We start from the raw sequence: 18840 nt of genomic DNA on the forward strand, positions 1-18840 counted from the left end.
ATTTTGGGCTTTCTGAGAAATTCACTTTTTAAGTTATTCAGTCGGGGGCATTTGTATAATTATGAAAAGTTTTAGAAAAAATTTCTCGTTTTGGGTTCAAACTTTCATGAGGGGTTTATTTTCACTTTTTATGAAATCTGGCACTTCCAGAATATTTTTTGAATTTTTATTTCATTTATTTTGAATTTTCGAACCTATTAGTCGTCAATCTTGTCCAGGGTATATCTCTTCGTTCGGGACTCGATTTTTGACCCCGTTTCTTCCGTTGACCTTAGAATTCTATTTTGAAACTTTTTTCGTTCACGGATCATCGGCATTTGAGCATGTTTTCACTAATTTCACTTTTTGGACCAGGACGGGGCCCGTTCGGACTGTTCGGGACACTTTTTTGACCTATTTAGGGTTAGTGGATGGGAGAAAACAGCATCTCTAACTTTTTATTTCCTAAAGTAGCAACAGCAGCCACCATTTCTAGAACTTGGAGGCTGCCCTCTTCTCTCTCCTCTTTTCATCTATTTCCTCTTTAAATTTCATCTTCGCGGTTTATACTTTTTTGATTTCCTCGACGATGCAGTCATTTCTATCCGATTGGTTTTCGATTTGTAGCACTTTGGCTGAGAGTTCAAACTCTTCTCACTTAAGGATTTTTGCTCTCCTTGTTGTCCCCATCAAAACTCCGAAGTTTCATCACATTTTGTGAAGTTTGATTTTGGTGGGATTTGAGATTTTCATCTCAAGTGAGGTAGGGGGTGTTTCATGTTTATAATCTTAATGTTTTACATATTTTTGAAGTTTATATAACTTATATGCATGTTTAAAGTTTAGATCTGGAAATAGTTTTTATTTTAATTAAATGATGATTTAATTTCATAGTTGAAGTATGCTTAGATTTAATTAAAATTATGATTTTTGGAGAGCCCATGACTTGTAGTTCAACATATATTATTTTTGAAATTTTGGATAACTTTTGAAATCTAGAGATTTTTAATTAATTAAGTTAATTAAAAATTAATTAAGTGTTTTTGTGGCTTAATTAGACTTTTGATTTGATATTTGAGTTATTCATGATATGTTACTTATTATGTATTAATTTCATGTCATTTGGTGATGTTTTGCAATCTAGATAAATTAATAAATTTTTGTTTAATTTGTTTCCATTTAATTAATTTATGATTTATTTGCATCTTTGATGATTTCAAAGCCTATTATGTTACATGATTTGATATTTGAGTTATTTATGGTATGTTGTTTATTATGTATTAATTTCATGTCATTGGTGATATTTTGCAACCTAGAGAAATTAATTAATTTTTATTTAATTAGTTTCTATTTGATTAAATTATGATTTATTTACACCTTTGATGTTTTCAAGGCTTATTATATTACATGCCATGATAGTTGAGAACTTAAGTATGTCTTGTGTGTTCTCACATCTTGGTTGTGTGTGGTATTTGATTATGTGCATTTAGTATATGTGTATATACTTGTGGTGCATAACTTGTTAATTTTGGAAGGCTTGTAGGGACGTAAGTTTATGTGATGGCTAGAGTTCGGCTCTAGTACGAGGACACAGTCTCTCTTAGTCACAAGTGCGCACTAGGTAGCTTCTTGAGGATCGTAATTACCCGTAACAACTTGTTCGGTTTTGCGACTGCATGTTCTAGTCCTTCCACTTGTTTGATTACACATTTTAAATTTCAAGTTGTTTACTTTACGAATTTATATTTTGTTATTTGACATTTGATATTCAATGTGGTTTAGTTGCTTATATATTGTAGTTTATGATGTGGATGTTTTAATGTAGCTCAGGATGATCCCTTAGTCTCACCTTGGACATAGACGTTAGGTGGCATGAACCACATGAATTGATTTATATCAACTTATAAGAATTTGCAAAACTTTAGGTTATACACATGTTCATTTCTTACGAGTAAACTTATTTACTCACCCTCGTTGTTGGGACATTTTTCAGGTAAAAAATCTTACTTTTGGGATGTATAACATCCTTGAGCTTGCTTATGGTTTGATGCAAAGACGGATCTAGAATTTCTGAATGAGGTGGGCAATTTTAAGTGGGCTAATATTACTTTTTTTTTTTTTGGGGGGGGGGGGGGGGGGGGGGGGGGGGGGGGGCTGAAGCCCACCTTCGCCCACCCTTCCCTCCGCCCTTAGCTTGATGAGATTGGAGTATTTTCATTTATGCACTTACTAGCATGATTTTGCTTTATTTTGGGTTAAATATGTCAAAACTCGTAACTTCTATTTGGGATATATAATAACTACCTAAATGCATCATTTGAGACTTATTTGACACGTATGTGATGAGGTCAAGGGACAATAACCTCATGATTTACTTTTATACTATTTGATATTATGTATAAAAATAAGAAACACTGTAACAAATTTAGGCTCTTGCCACGAAATTTTTTGGCACGCGTAAAATTTTGTGGCAAAAAGTATCTTTTGGCCACAAAATTAACTTCTTGTGGCTAATATATGAGTGTTTGCCATGGAGTAAATTTTTCGTGGCAAATACTAGCTCTTGCCATGAATATTAGGACGACTTAAAAATTTGTGGTAAAATGTCAATTTTGCTACGATGAATTAGGGACGACATACAAAGTTGTGGCAAAATGCTATTTGTGCCACGATTTTTTGTTCGTGGCAATTATACGTTTCTTTTGCCACATATATATTTTTGTGGTAAATCACTTTCCAATTTGCCATGATGTTATTCTCGTGGCAAATATATTTTTTTGGCACAAAGTTTTTTTTCTCGTGGCTAAAAGATGGATCCTGCCACGAGTTATCAGTTGTGGCTATGATATGCTTTATTGCCACGTAAATATTTTCGTGCCAAATCTATTTGTTATTTGCAACGATGCTTTATTCGTGGCAAATAGTCTCTTTTGCCACGAATTTCCAATCGTTGTGGTGAAATGTCATTTTTACAACGAATTTGTTTTCGTGGCAATTAGGAACTATTTTGCCACAAATTTTCAATCCTTGTGGCGAAATGCCATTTTTGCAACGAATTTGTTTTCGTGGCAATTAGGATTTCTTTATTGACTATTATTTATTTGGTTTTTGTAATTCCTTAAATAAGAGGTTTAGAACACCGAATCCCTAAGCAAATTAATTAATTTTAAATAAAAATTCAAAATGGCATTTCCTTTAAATTTGATCCTTTTTAAATACCACTCCTGTACTTGTCATACACAAAAGATTAAAAAAAAAAAAAAATTATACCAAACATTCGTATATTGAATTTAAATTAATCACACACACATATATATATATATATAAATCCATAATGCAATATTTATAAGTAATTAAAAATTAAAAATATAATAAAAAATATAGATCATATATCAAATCTTGAATAAATTTACAACTATAAAATTTTACTTATATTTAGTAAGGGTATAAATAAAAGATTTAGTGATTTGGGAATTAAATGGAATAAAAGATCTTACAAGTACATAGGATTTTGTTGGCACAAAGCCTTTAACCAAGGACAATCTGGTAATTTTGGTGATTATAAACTATTAATGGTGTTTGTGGACTAATGTTTAATTATATACATTGGGTGTTATAGATGATTCGTCTTCAAAAAATGACCTCAATGAAGCGATCACATCAATGGAAAAGAATGGATACAAAGAGACGTGAATTAAATTGCAAGAAACCAAATGCAAGTCCATCCAAAAATAGCTTGGACTACAATTAATGAGCAAACAAACAACTCAAAGAAATTACAAAAAAGCAAGAATACCTCAAAGCCTAAACAATCATATATGAACAAAGCTTGAAGAAATGAGTAGATGGTATAGTGAGTGTGTAGGATTCAATGTCAAAGTATTTATGAATCCATTTGAAGCTCATCTCTATAGGACTATGCATATCATATCATTATTCACATGCATGTTCCTATATCCACTAGTAATAGACACATGAAGTCATTACTAAAAGAATAAGTTAGTTCAAGTTTGCATAAGCTTTGAATTAAAGAAGTCAATGCTTGAGCTAGAAATGCTACGACCATGCACAACAATTGATTATATGTTTTATTTTGGTCTCTAGAAAGTAGAGTCTAAGGCATTGAACTTTCTTTTTCATCCACAAAGCCTTTGTTACCATGACTTGGTAAATTACTTTATGATCTGGACATTTCTCATAAAAAACTGTTTCTTGGTTTTTTGGTTAAGTATGGAAAATATGATTTTATTGAAATAAAGATATTTTAAAAATATTTTTTTTCAGTCATTACTCCTTACACTTTAAATAGCTTAAATTGATTTTATGGGATTTTTTTATCAATTCTATATAGGCTTACATGGAGGATCAAGTTTTACTAAAACTTTCGAGAACCCTAATTTGTACTAAAACTGAATTTTTTTGATTTAGTTAGATTTTAATTTTCTTATATTTTTTATTGAATCCAAATAGGGGGTATTTACTTATTTACTTAAATGTTTTCAATGGAAATAAGGTATGCAGAAGTAACAGCCCATGCTGTCTATTAGATGACTAAACCAGAAAATTTATTTATTTTTTATTTGATCGATCAGATCAGTCATACGACTGATAGGATGCCAAAACCAATGAACTCGCATCTTTTGTGGTTTATCAATTGACCGATCAGATGTGTCCAAGTGGCCGATCAGATGCTTTATGTAACCAATTAGATGAATCACATTTTAGAAAGCGCGATAAAACAAAATCTGATCCTACCGATCACTTCTATAATCTAACAGATCAGATGCTCCAACTACCCAAACAGATATAACATATATCCGATCACTTTAAACCAACAGATATATAAATCATGTGACTGATCAAATGGACTAAAATTTCAAATTTGGAAAATTAATTTACCCCTAAAGGCTACATTTTTCAATGGGTTATAAATACATAATGTTTTGGACATTGTGGGGATGTATTGGAGAGAAATAGAGAAACTTTCTTGAGTATCAATGAGTTTTTGTTCTTCATCTTATTCATCCTCTCATACATATCATTCATAGAGTATTAAGCTTCATTTATATTAATTTATACTCTAGTTGTGAGTTTTGATTTACATATCAATATTTGAAAGATATATTCTTGTACAACAAATTTGTATCTACAATCAATTGTAAGGATTGGTGTGATCCAGCAGAAGTCTAAGAGAGGATTGTTCTCTTAGTAAGAAGATTAGAAGCGGTGTGCTTCTTGTACCGATTTGCTCTCCACCTATAAGGAGGTGTCATAGTGGGATTGGAAAAGTTTTAAGAGAGAGCTTAAGCCAAAGAAAGATACAGATGAAGCGATATACGTACACAGATGGGAGCAAAGAGAGGAAAAAAATAGATTTGTCGGGTTTAACTCTTAAAAATAGGTATGACCCATGTTTTATATCTTTTTAAGTTTAAAATAAGTGTCAACCTCTTATTGGGACATGTTAGTGCGCACGATACAATTTGTTTTGATGGGCAGGACTGAAGCATTATCCTATATATAAAGCATCTAGAGGATGACTTTTAAGGATATTGTAAAAACGTAGTGTGATACTTTTGTGTGCAAGGTTATGAGCCTATTAGTAAAATATCATTGATGAGCGCTGAAAAGTGCGCATTTAAACCTCTTAAGCTTAGGTATTCTAAGATCTTTACCTATCTTATTCTTCCGCCTTAGATTGATTTCGTGTTATTTCCATTTTCAGGTACTTATCCCCTAAATAAGCTAACTCAGCCAAATAAGAGCAGAAATGAAGCAATTCTGGGATGAATCAAAGAAAGGAGCAAAGTGGAGCAAAAAGGAAGCAAAGGTGGAATTTCAGCATCTTCGATCGATCCAACATCAGTCTTCGATCGATCGAACTTCCATCGATCTCAGCACTTCAAGATAGATCAAAGCCATGATGCAATTTTCAGAGATCTCAAAAGTTCGATCGATCCAACATCATTCTTCAATCGATCGAACCTTCTTGTCCTTATCCAGATGCCAAATCTTATCCAGCTGTACCATCCTACCAACCGCTTTTGTCCTTTTCCCAAAAATATCTTCAAAATATATCATATTTGGTTTTATCCAAAAAGACGCCGCCATTGAGGATTGATCTAGCCTAAGTTGGATAGATCTCAGCCATGTTCGATCGATCCAAGTCCAAGGTTCGATCGATCGAACTTCCTCCAGTGCGAAAAAGTTAAATTTCCAACTCACAAAAGTTGTCCTTTATCCAATCATTGGAGAATGTTTGATGTATTCTTAATTTATTTATCAATTAGTGTGTATAGTATAAACACACTTATTGATACTTCAAATAATTTTAAACATGATTTTTTTTTTTTTTTAAATGTTTGTCTTTTAAAAAAAAATTATATTTTTTATCAAATTACCCATCATATATGCAATCTAATTTTTGAAAATTAAATATATTAAAAATAAGATTATGTATATTTAGAGTTTATAATTAATTTACTTAAATATATGAAAATTAGTTTGATTTATATGATATTTATAGTTCATATCACACTATTTAACAAAATAGTTTAATTATTTAAATAGCTTAAAATATTTTATAAAATATTTTTCAAAAAATTGGACTAAAAATACTGCCAATTAGGTTTATATATATAATATATTAAAAATCACGAAATATATTGAGAAGGAAAACAACAAAAAATGGTTTCATTATTTTAAAAATCACAAAATATATTGAGAAGGAAAACAACAAAAAGTGGTTTTATTATTAGGATGCTAATTTCTCATTCTCTCTTTATTATATTTAACAAAAAATATTTACATAATTAATTTTCTTTATTATATTTACTTGTAGTCTAAGTGGCAACTTTTTGACATCCATAGTGGACGGTGAGGGTTCAAATCCCAAAGAAAATAGGTGCGTGAATTTCTTCTATGAATTATTCAGTTACATATTAATTAATCATTTTGAATCAATATTGAGATTGAGATTTTTTAGTAAAAATAATTAATTACTACTGAGCTAGATACAATGGTCAATTTTAAATTTTAAAACAATATAATTACTATTACATGTAAGTATACTCTAATTGATCTTTTGTCGGTCACATGAAATTCCTCATCATTGATTTCGGAATACATGAGTTTAGAAGATTTAATTGGTTTAAAAAAATTGTTCTACACAAAAAGTGAAAAATTATCAAATTATTTTTCTTAATTTTTTGCATAATGGACAAAGTTAAAATATAAAATATATACTAATTAAATACATTATTTAATTAATAATTCAAAAATAACTAAACTTAGTAGTCTAATAGGCTAATAGCTAATAATTAAACTTTCAAGCATTCTTTACAAATATATATTTTCACTTAATTAAAAATTCAAAAATAAGATTAAGAGGGTATTAGTGTCCCTTTTTTTTAGCTTTTGGGGACCGTGCCATCTTAAAGCCCAAAAACATATCTCCCCAAAATTTTACCGGGAAATTTTTAGCGCCACTGATTTTGGTGAGACTTGAATGGTATAACCCAAGTGAGAGAAACCTTATATTAGATAACTTTACTGTTTCTCAAGACGAATAAGATCATGCCCTAGCTTTCTGCGTCTATTCTGTTTCTCAAAACTAAGCCAATGCCCTAGTCCTCTCTTCCTGTATTCTACTTCAGATCAAAGCCCGAACCTTTGACTCAGTTTCAGTACTCGAAATCTGTTACCCACTCGGTTCAATCTCTCTCGGGATATCCTTTACCAGGTCTTTCTTTTTCTCTATATTTCTCTCGCGCTCTCTCTCTCTACATAATTTGCACACACACAAACACAACCACACATACAAGCGCACACTCTGAGATGAGTGTGATTTCTTGCTCTTTTAGTTCATTGTTGTTAATGAAGTTTTTGATGAGATGTGCGATATATATATATATATATATATATATATATATATATATATATATATATATCTCTGGCATAATATTTTTGTTCAACTAATTATTAGCTTGGAATATATATAATTTTGTCTTAATTTTATTTGTGTTTCTCTGTTTCCGTACTGATTCAAGGCTTAAATCTTCTTTTGCAATGTTAAAATTCTATTAATCTGCCATTCAATCCTCCAGGAAGTAAGTGATAAAAGTTTAAGGAAAAACCAATTGGAAATTTATTTTATTCAAGAAAATGTCATTACCTATTATGTAACTACATTTGATTGCAATTAGAAAATATAATAGACCTATTATATGTTAATTAGGATATGTTATATTTAAAACTATATATTCATGCACTTTTTTTGTTTAATCCTTGATATGTAGTGCTGAAATTAGCTGTTTCATCTATGGTTTAAACTTTGATGTAAGACTATATTTTATTTTGAGTTCAATTTTACGATTAAAGGAGTGTGCCCATTGGAAGTGATTTTATGAGTATTTATGTGAATTAATCTTTGATATTAATATATCACTTTATTGACTATACAATAAATTAGGGGTATTTAGAACTTCATGGTGTAGCAATTTGATTTCTTTTTGTGCCCTCGAAAGGCCAAAAACTCCAAAATGTTGCCAAATCTATAATTTTGACTTCTCATTGTGTGAACTGGTTGGTTGCCATTTTCAATTGACTAATTTGTAGAGTGGAGAAAGATTCCTCACCAAAAAAATAAATAAAAGAAAGGACTCCTAGGTTCCATCAATAGTTTTGGACAGAAATGTTTATTTACAATGCCAGTCAGCCAGAGATAATACTATCTTGGAATTGGATTGTGCCCAAAAAATTTGGGGCTTGGAGAGATTTTATTTCTTACATTTCTTTTGGTCGAAATATGAAAATCTCCCCGGAGGAATTTGATTGATGTACTCATGAAGAGCTTGAAATCTTCATCCATTGTGTGCTTGTTCTCCAAAAATTTCATTAAATAAATTAGTTTTATTATTATCTTCTATTGATATCCATCTGTCACAGGGACCTATATATTTCTAAATCATGTAGATTGCAGATGTTGATTATGATACTATTATACTAACAATGTGATTGTCTTGTATGTACTAGAGTCCTGTAATACTGCAGATGCCTTCTTGTCATAATGCTGACAAGTTTGTTAAGTTATTTTAATCAGGCTGCTTTTCCAGGTTGTGAAGGATGCCATTGCTGCTAGAGTAGATGGATATGATGCTGAAATCAAGAACTCTTTGAGAAAGGCTGCACATGGTTTACGCTTAACTAGGGAGGCTGCCGTGTCTATTGCTAGTAAGGCAGTAAGTATCCACCTTCGCTAAATTTTGTTCTTGCTCTTTGATGACTGTAACTGTATTTATTGTAAATCCAAATAGCTGAAATGGGAAGTTTTTTTTTGTTTTAAGAGTCTCCCTTCAATGTGAGTCTAGCTGGGCTCTATTCAGCTTGAGCTCAGTCAAGGTGGAATCTTTTCCCACGACTTATTTTTGCTTGAAGCCCCTAGAAGAAAATTAGTTAATTTTATGACTCCAGGAGTTTGAATGATCCAAATTTGTCACCATTGTCTAGGCTGGGACCTTGAAGTTTGTTCTTTTTTTCTCAATAAATCCCATTATCTTGTTCTGATTTTTTGTTAGAAAAGTCCAGCCTTGTCCAATTTGTACCCACACCTCTTAGCCTCTCGGTCATATGATGTTAAGTTGACAAGAGTGCAATTACCTGAATATGATGTGGGTTACCGGATTTTGATTTTCCATGGTTGAGTATAGTGGGGCTTCAAATCAAGCAAAAGATCTTGGCAACTTTGTTGATTTTGTAAGGTTCATCCTGGATCACTAAAACACAAAAATGGCATGGAGAATATTGAACCAACTTAAGTTTTGGGTGGTTAAAGTTGGTGTTCTGTCACTAGAACACAAAAGATGTCATGGAGATAAATTGGACCAACCTAAGTTAAGATTTAGGTTGGTTAAAGTTGGTGTGCTGTTGACTATACGACAATCTCACATGCATGAATATTTCTTCCTGGAAGTATGGGGTTATCATATGATTCATATGTTAGCCGCCTCCTTATGTTCAAATAAAACTTGTTCTGTTAAGGGTCCATTTATCTAAACATTATAAATATTTTCCAGGATCTATCTTGTTTATACACACACGCACACATAATGCATATATAAACTTCTATATATTTAAGATTACACATGGTTGAAAGTACGAGGAATGTTTTCTTAAGTTGGGTAGTTATCTGTGCTTTCAACCAAAGTACATGTTGGTTTTGTCACTCAGGTTGAATCAGACCAAGTTACACACAAATTTTTTGTCTGGAACTTTGGAATAGATGATATTCTAACTAGCATTTTTTTATAGGAAAAAGGACTCTTGCATTACAATAAAACTGCTGCTGATTGGTTACTGGAATAAAAAAAATGCTGTTGGTAGGCAGATTTTGTGGTAAAACACAAATATATAAACAAGATGCAGATAATATGCAACCAATTACACGTGAAGTATACAAGACTGCGCACTTAACTGCAATGAGGAAGAATTACCAAAAAAGAAAAGGCCAACTCCCACTGGCCCACCTAAACTTCATCTCACTGAAACTCGTGAAGAAATAGCATTCAACAAATTCCCTCCCAAAATTTTTAGGAAGATTTTAATATATGGAAATAAATTTTTTGGGACTTTTATAATTGAGAAAAGTATAGAAATTTTTTGGCCCACTATTTAATTTTTTTTATTGGAAGGAAATAAAATTTTTAGAAAGATTATATATTACATAAAAGTAAAAAACATTTTGGAGCTTTAGGCGACTGCCTAACTCCTAAGGTTTGAGCTGCCCAGTTAAGTAACTTTTTTTTTCACTTAAAAAAAAAAAAAGATTTTTTCCAACATGACTAAATCAATTTAATTATTAATCCTTTTATTCCCTTGCTCGTCATTTTAGATACGTGTTTGGCTCGGGCGGATTCGGTTAGGCTCGGTAAATTTTCTATGCTTAATGTTGCATGGAGACAATATATATTAATATTCTGCACACAATATATTAGTGTTGTAATGGGATCACACATATATGCTTAAATGGAAGATTCAATTTTTAGTGCTTCTTAATGGAACTTTTTTCTTTATGATGAACTGTTTTTAGAATCCATATTTGGATTCGTTTTTCTAATTGACATAGGTACTAATTGTACATCATCGGTTTCTAGATTCTCGATTGATCCATGTTACAAGAATTCATTTTTGCAAAAGATATGGGAGAGTGCATGTAATAAAGGTTATTCTTTTTGTTACATAATATTGAAAAGTGAGAATTTGAGCGCTAAAATTTAATAAAACATTAACAAGGGTGGTCTAAAAGTGTTGTGGACTAAAATAATGAGTATCTTGCAAAAGATAACTAATTAACAACACTTAGACTATGAATCGTGTAAATGCCACATTGTTAATAATCATTTTTGTTGTAGTGTAGCGAGGAATAACATAAAAAGTAATATGATTAGTTTTGTTTCACAAAGTAAAAATTCTTACATATTGGATTTTCAAAGCGTAACTGGTCAATGATAAATCTTAATAATATTATGTTTTTTTTATTTTATTTTTATTTATATATACTTTTTCCTTATCTTTAATGAGTTGATAAATCTTTTCTATTGGTGTTCTTATTTTCTATCTATATTTTTTTCTTTCATGTAGTATATTTTGAAAACTTAGTTTTGGGTTCATTTTTTTTTACATAAGCACTAATTGTACTTATTCAATGTTGGTTTTGCAAATTGTTGGACAGGCTCATGCTATATGAATTCAAGCTCTTTTTGTTTATGTCCAGATTTTTGAATCCTTCGTTTATGATTCTATATCTTATTTTTGTCTAAGATCTCGGATAAGGATACTTGCTTGTTTTTGTCCAGATGCTAAGACTCCTTTTTTTTGCGCGATGGGCTTTATTGTATATGTTGTAAACAAAACTTTTTGGTTGGTGTGGTATATAATATCAAGTATTTCTTTATTTGCATAATCATTTTGATGTGTGATTAAATTTTATTTTTGATATTGTTTATAAAGATAATAATTTATAGGTTATAAAATTATAATTGGTGCCATATTAATATGTTATTAATATATATATATATATATATATATATAAATTAAAAAAAATTAATATATTGAAAAAATGGGCCTATTTTGGGTAATGGTCACGGTATATATTCGTGGGCAATTAGAATTATAGCCACGAATGAATTCCGTGGCTTATTTTGGATATTTGCCACGACATATATTCGTGGGCAATTAGAATTATAGTCACGAATGAATTCCGTGGCCTCTTTTTGATATTTGTCACGACATATATTCGTAGGCAATTAGAATTATAGTCACGAATGAGAATTCTGTGGCCTATTTTGGATATTTGCCACAACACATATTCGTAGGCAATTATAATTATAGCCACGAATGAACTCCGTGGCCGATATTTGCCATGACATATATTCGTGGGCAATTAGAATTATAGCCACGAATAAATTCCGTGGGAAAAAGGGTTAAATTAGCCACGATATATATTTTCGTTGCAAAAGTATTAAATTAGCCACGATTAATTCCTATATTGAGGTTGCTAATTGCTACGAAAGTATTATTATTTAGCTACGAAATAGCTTGTGGCGAAAGGAGGTATTTTACCACGAGTTCAAATTTTGTGGCAAAAGTTTCACATTTTGCCACGAAAATTTTTAGTCGTAGTTATTGGCAATCTGTGATGGGGCTACTCCCACGACTGAGCCACGAGGCTATTTTTTGTGGCTAAAAGGCTTTCACCACGAAATTTGAAGGTTTCTGCCACGAAGTGTCTTGTGGCAAGAACCCTAATTTCTTATAGTGAAAACTTAGAAAATGCGAAACTTTAGCATGACAATTTCAGCTTGGATGGTGGGAATTGTGTTTTATCATTTTTCATAATGTTCTTATATCATATATGACGCGTAGCCATGGGTCAAACAATTCTTTGAATGCATCAATGATGGTTGACTTCAAATTTCGCTTAAAAAGGCCATTTTTTCATGATTTTGGGGTTTGGATACGTCGTATTTTGCATATGGTATATTTTGAGACCATGGGCCATTGGGACGCATTTTATTATGTATATTACATTTGCGAGAATGTTTACTTTACACAAAATATCATGGTTGTATGTTGTGGTTGATAGTAGGCTTCAAATTTCTCATTTTAAGGCATTTTTGAGGTTTAATAGGTCGGATTTTGCATTGGGCATAATTGGGGGTCATGGACCATTCCCACACACTTCAAAACACTTATTACGTTTTCGTGCACAATCGTTTTAGCCAGCAACTTCATATTTAGTCATTGGACATTTTTACATTTTTCACAAAATTTGGTTTAGGGGAATTTTGGAAATTTTTCTTCTAAAATAAATTCTGATCTTAATATGGTCGCTTAGAAAATGTGATTTTAGGGGGGGTTTCATCACAATATTTTTCCAAAAAATGTCGTCTCGGTCTCCAAAACCCCGCATTAAATCTAATTTCATGGTGCGCACTTCTTCAAGAAAAAAAAGTGTGATCTCAAGGGTATTTTGGGCATTTCAGGTTAAAAATAAAATTTTCTTTCGATATAGTCAGCTTGAAAAAATTATTTTAAGGAGGATTTCTTTTTCGTGTTTTTCCAAAAAAGGGTCGTTTAGGGATCCAAAATCACGTTTGAAGTTTGAATTTTCTGGGCGCATAGCAGGTGGTAGCAGCCCTTTTGGCCACCGCGACGTCGATTTTTCGTCGGATCTTTTCTCCCTCGTTCGGATTCCATTTTGGGTGAATTTTTTTTTGAACTTTATTAATTTTTCGCCGTCTATCCAATGGTGTGCTCGGTAGCACCCATAACTTTCTAAAAATTATGATTTTGTCCTTAAGGCTAAACTTGTCCGTTTTTAAAACTTTGCTTCCACATTTTTGTTTTCTTTTAAGTTCCGTGGCTTAATGGGAAGCCTTGTTTGTATCTTAGGAATGACGTACATTTCTTGAAACTTTGTTTGCATGTGAAATGACCATTTTTGCCCTTAGGGCATATTTGGTCTATTTTCACCTCTTGCTTCCACATTTGTTTTTGTTTTCGCTTCCACATTCCGAATTCGTTATTGGGTTAAATTTCAAGTCGCATTGACTTATCCGGGTTGTGAAATTTCGGAACGTCACATTGATTTTGAAATTTTTATGATCAGTTTTGACATTAATATCCATTATTAAATTAATATATTTCGTTGGTGAAATTCATTATTTTATATATATGTTTATGTTTTGATATAGTATCTTTTATTATAATATTATGTGCAGAAGATATTCAAGGCAAAACTATAATATATACAACATTCATATTTGAACTTTTGCATTTAACAAACAATCTTAATGAATTCAGCGCTTAAAATTAATACAATATCAAACAAGTTTACAGATTAATATATTCAGTACTTAAAATTTCTGCGCTTAAAATTCAGTACTTGAAATTTTCAATACTTAATTTTTAGTTTTATCAAATAGCACCTTACTTAGTACTCTTTTAAGTGTTTTGAATATTCATATAGAAAAACACATCCATATATATGATATATAGCTAAACCATAAGAAATCACTAACATTACATCAAAATAACTATAACACAACACAACTCTCTGTCTACCACCACCCAAAATAAACAAAAAAAAAAAAAGAAAAGAAAAAGTAGATATGGACACACAAAGATTGTGAGAAATTTTTTTTGGGAGGTTAAACGAGTATTTATATATATATATATATATATATATATATATTGGTAAATTAATGAATTTATCAAGTAAGGAGAATATACAAAGAGAAAGGGCCAGCCCAAAGTAGGTAAAGTGTGGGCCGAAGACCAATATAACCAAAACATGGAAACATGGATATAACCAACCTAAACAAAGGAATTCAACTAAGCCCTAAACAATAAAGCCCAACATGAACAAACAATTCTAGTGGGATTTTTAGACCCTGAGGGCCCTCTACTAAAAAGCTCCCTCTTAAAAAGGAGAAAAGTCTTTCACAAAAGAAAAAGTATTTTATTTTAGTATATTCCTGTCATTACATAGGAGTATTTAATAAGCGAAATTAAGTTTCTCTATATACATGAGCAGAGTCAGAATTTTATTTCAGGGGCACAGTGCACTTATTGGAGAAAAAAAAAATTCAACAACTATAATAAATATAACTTTTCTAAATTAATTAAAAGGGAAACAAGAAAAAAAAAAATTTAAAATAATATGCTAAACAAGTAGTGTAAAAAATAAATACTTTGACAAATATAAGAAACAAATCACAACAGTCTTTAATGGGTATTCTTATTTTTATTGATTTAAATAAGTACAAGAAAAATAAAAAGAATAAGAAGAGAAATAACCATTATAGGTCATACATTATAAGTGAAGAAAGAAAAATTTTGATAAAAGAAAGAAAAATTAGAAAAGGAAAAAAAATATGAAGTAATTTGAATAGGGGGATATGTGTAAACCTTTTTTTTTTTTCAAAAAGAAATTAGAGGAATAAAAAAAATTTAGAGGGGCATTATTCAAAATTGCCATATAAAATAGGGTAAAATGCAAAAAAAAAAAAAACCTTTAAAGTATTGGCATTTGCAATTAACCCCCTTGAAGTACAATTTGCCCCTTGAATTATTGAATTTTTGCTATTAACCCCAATGTGACATCTTCGGCCAATTGGTTATAACGAAAATAGTGAAAGACAATTTTACCCCTATATAAAACTACATTGTTTGGTTACACCCAATGTGACAACTCCGACCAATTGGTTGTAATGTGCTCGCATGGAAATCCCCTAACCTCCATCTCCGGCCCTCTCCCTCTCCCTCTCGGCCTTTGTTGAAGCATCCTATTGTTTGAGGAAAATCTGTATTAAGCAAGCTCGTTTACCATCCAGTTGCTGTGTGTGATGTAAGAGCTATTGCGTGCTCAACCGAGAAAGAAGGAAGAGCTTTAGTGTAACTCAGCGTGCCATCACGCCGTGAACCGTGAGCTCACAGCCTTTCAATCCAGCCGGCCGCCATTAAACCCAATCACGGCCGAGCTTCTTCATAACAGCGCGCCCATCACCGGAATCGCGACTTCTTTAGTCGCTGATTCGCTGTCGTCCCGAACCAGTCGTCTCCACCAGCCGTGTTCCGAGCACCGCCAAGCTTCGATCGCCTGATCCCCCGACCTCCCCATTCCGAGCTTGCCGCCATCTCCATCACAGCCGACACCATCAAAGCCTAGCTAGCCACCGCGAGTTCACCATCACAGCCCGCAGCTCACCACCCCAAGCTCTCCACGGCCGAGCTAATAGCCAAGCTCTCCACAGCCGGCCAATTCTTGCATGTCGTCCTTCTCCACCAACCTCGCCGGTCAGAGCTCTACCATCCGAGCTCTCTGCCATCGTCTCCACCGGCTGATTTCTCCACAGCCTAGCCCTCCCTTATTCGCCGACAGCCGATTCAATCCAGCCGGGCTCACCCGCTTTATGGGTTCTGACCTATTTGGGATTTGATCGAGGAAGATAGTGCCACGGAATTCAGTTTCCACCTAGCCACGAATGAGGAATTTATGGAAAGAGATCAGATTTGATTATGAAGAATGAGTATAGGGTTCTGGCCTATTTGGGATTTAATGTACTAAGAAGGGCATTGTGGTCTTTTAGCTTTATAAAGGGTTATATGGTCATTTAAAGAAATTTAGTTTGTCACTTTATCTATCATGTGCTTCTTCACCGGCTGATTACTGGACTGAGTTAATTGCAACAAAATAGTTAGTTCGGGGGTTATATGCAAAATTATTAGGCCGGGGATTTAACGGGTTTTTTTTGCACTTTACTCCATAAAATATGTATATAACAAAAATATGTATATATATATATATATATATATATATAGTAAGTTAGAGCCAAGCCCTCCCGGCCTTAATTGGCTCCACCCCTATATACATACACGTGTATGTGTATAATCAATAAAACATAAAATTACTTGCAATCATAGGCCTTCTATTTCAAATGCGACAAGGTTCCCATCCTACCAATTTGGTCAAAACTTAATTGTCAGCTGGATGCTGGTACATCATTGATCTTGGGGCCAAGATGATTTCAACCTCAGGGTAATTCTGTGCCCAAACTTTTTAACTAAACCTAAAATAAAAATGGCTACGATTCTGATAGGAATTAAGGCTACAAGGTTTGCCCAAATTAACAATATCTACAAAAAGCAAGCTTATTAATTCATACTCAAATGTACAATGACTCAGAATAATTATCAAACAATTTTGAATACTACTACTAACATTCTTTATCAATATCAAACAATTATTCAAAGTAAAATTGTCAATTTCATCAGCATAAACATTCAAAAATTAAAATTAATTTGATATCCCAAGTATATGCGTAAAACCACCACATAGTATTGTTCCTTATATATATTTTTTCATCTCTTCTGCCTCCTCTAAGAGTAGTCTTCTAAGTTTTGGAGATTTCCTCAATAACCGAAACAACGAACAAGACATCCGTTCATGCCATGGAGCATTGCACCGTGCACAGAACAGCCTCCAGCACTTGGGACACGCCCTTATCACGAACCCCTTCCCGTCATCCACAAACACCTCCCAACAGTCCTTGAAAGGGCACAGGATATACTCCGGCGACGCGAGAACCGAGGCCTCCAAAGCAGCATTCTCCCATCGCTCCAACACTTCTTTGGGTATGAGTTGGCGCCAATGCTTCTCCTCAAACAGAGTCTTACACTTGTTCACCGGGCACCTGACGATTCCAGTGCTGGTTCCTTGAATCTTCTTCACAATATAAAACCCGAAACATTCCCTGCAATAGCCGTGGCTGCATCTTTTGCTCAGGATACTCGGCTGCACTTCGTTGCAGATAACACACACAGTGTGAGAAGAATCACCTTTCTCCTCGGTCTCCGGCGAAAAAGTTCGGAAATCTCCATAAGTGATTGAACAAGGCCTCATAACACCCTTCTTCTTCTCGTTTTGAATTTCAGGTTCTTGAGAACTTGCTATTGAGTAAAAAAGAGCCAATTGGAATTCTACATCTTCGTCGTCTGAATTTGTACATCTCTGATGAGCCTCTTCTTGCTGCATATCTTCATCTTCTGAAGTAGAACTTGTACGTTTCCGACGAACCTGTTCTTGCTGAATTTCTTCTTCTTCTTCTGGTTGATCATCTTCTATAGGTGTAAGAAACAGAATTTCGTTTGTGTCTTTGTTATAAGCTATTTGCATGTTACGGGCATCGCCTAGTTCAAAAAGACGCAAAATTCTTGGTTCCAAATTGCTAGCCCTAGTCTTCCCCATCGAGAAAACTGTAGAGACTTCTTTTAGCTTATGCGTGTGGCTATGCGTGTGGCTGTGCGTGTGTGTGTGTGTGTGTGTATATATATGCGCCTTAAGAAATTAGGGTTTCTTATAAATTGAGAAGTGTTGCTAGGGACCTAGGGTTTTATTTTGCATAAAATATGCGAGTGACGCGATTTGAAATGGGGCCCACTTTGCGTGGGCTCCAAACTGCCTTTTTGGGCTAGGAGACTGAAAAGGTGGATTATTATTATTTTATTTTATTGTATTTTTTGTTTTATTTGGAACTTAAAACCTACCCAATTTTGAAAAAATAAAAAATCCTACCCAATTATTGTATGTTTGCATAATCATTTTTACAACTCAAAATTTTGGTCTCGACACATGAACCAAAATGTGCTATTTGATCTGAGAAACCCAAACTCGACCAAAATTATACAGTTCCATTATTTATTATTATAGCAGCTAGTCAACATTTAATTGATCTTTTCTTTTCGGATTCCCTAACCACGACTGTATTGATTTCCCTAAATTTACACAACATAAGAAAAAAA

The 18840-nt window shown here is 32.8% G+C and overlaps 1 protein-coding gene across 1 annotated transcript; it reads right to left on the reverse strand.

Moving 5' to 3' along the window:
* Positions 1-17386: 17386 nt before the first annotated feature.
* On the reverse strand, positions 17387-18286 carry LOC132281718 (uncharacterized). Its single transcript, XM_059783393.1, has one exon. The coding sequence runs from the start codon at positions 18284-18286 to the stop codon at positions 17387-17389; it is 900 nt and encodes a 299-aa protein (XP_059639376.1).
* Positions 18287-18840: the final 554 nt, after the last annotated feature.

This window comes from Cornus florida, unplaced genomic scaffold (genome assembly GCF_030987335.1).
Source record: "Cornus florida cultivar Cherokee Brave unplaced genomic scaffold, ASM3098733v1 CherokeeBrave_3.0.0_Hap2_Chr11, whole genome shotgun sequence".
NCBI lineage: Eukaryota > Viridiplantae > Streptophyta > Magnoliopsida > Cornales > Cornaceae > Cornus > Cornus florida.

What these genes read in the sequence shown, in the direction of transcription:
- LOC132281718 (XM_059783393.1), bottom strand. Translation starts at nt 18,286, where the DNA reads ATGGGGAAGACTAGGGCTAGCAATTTGGAACCAAGAATTTTGCGTCTT.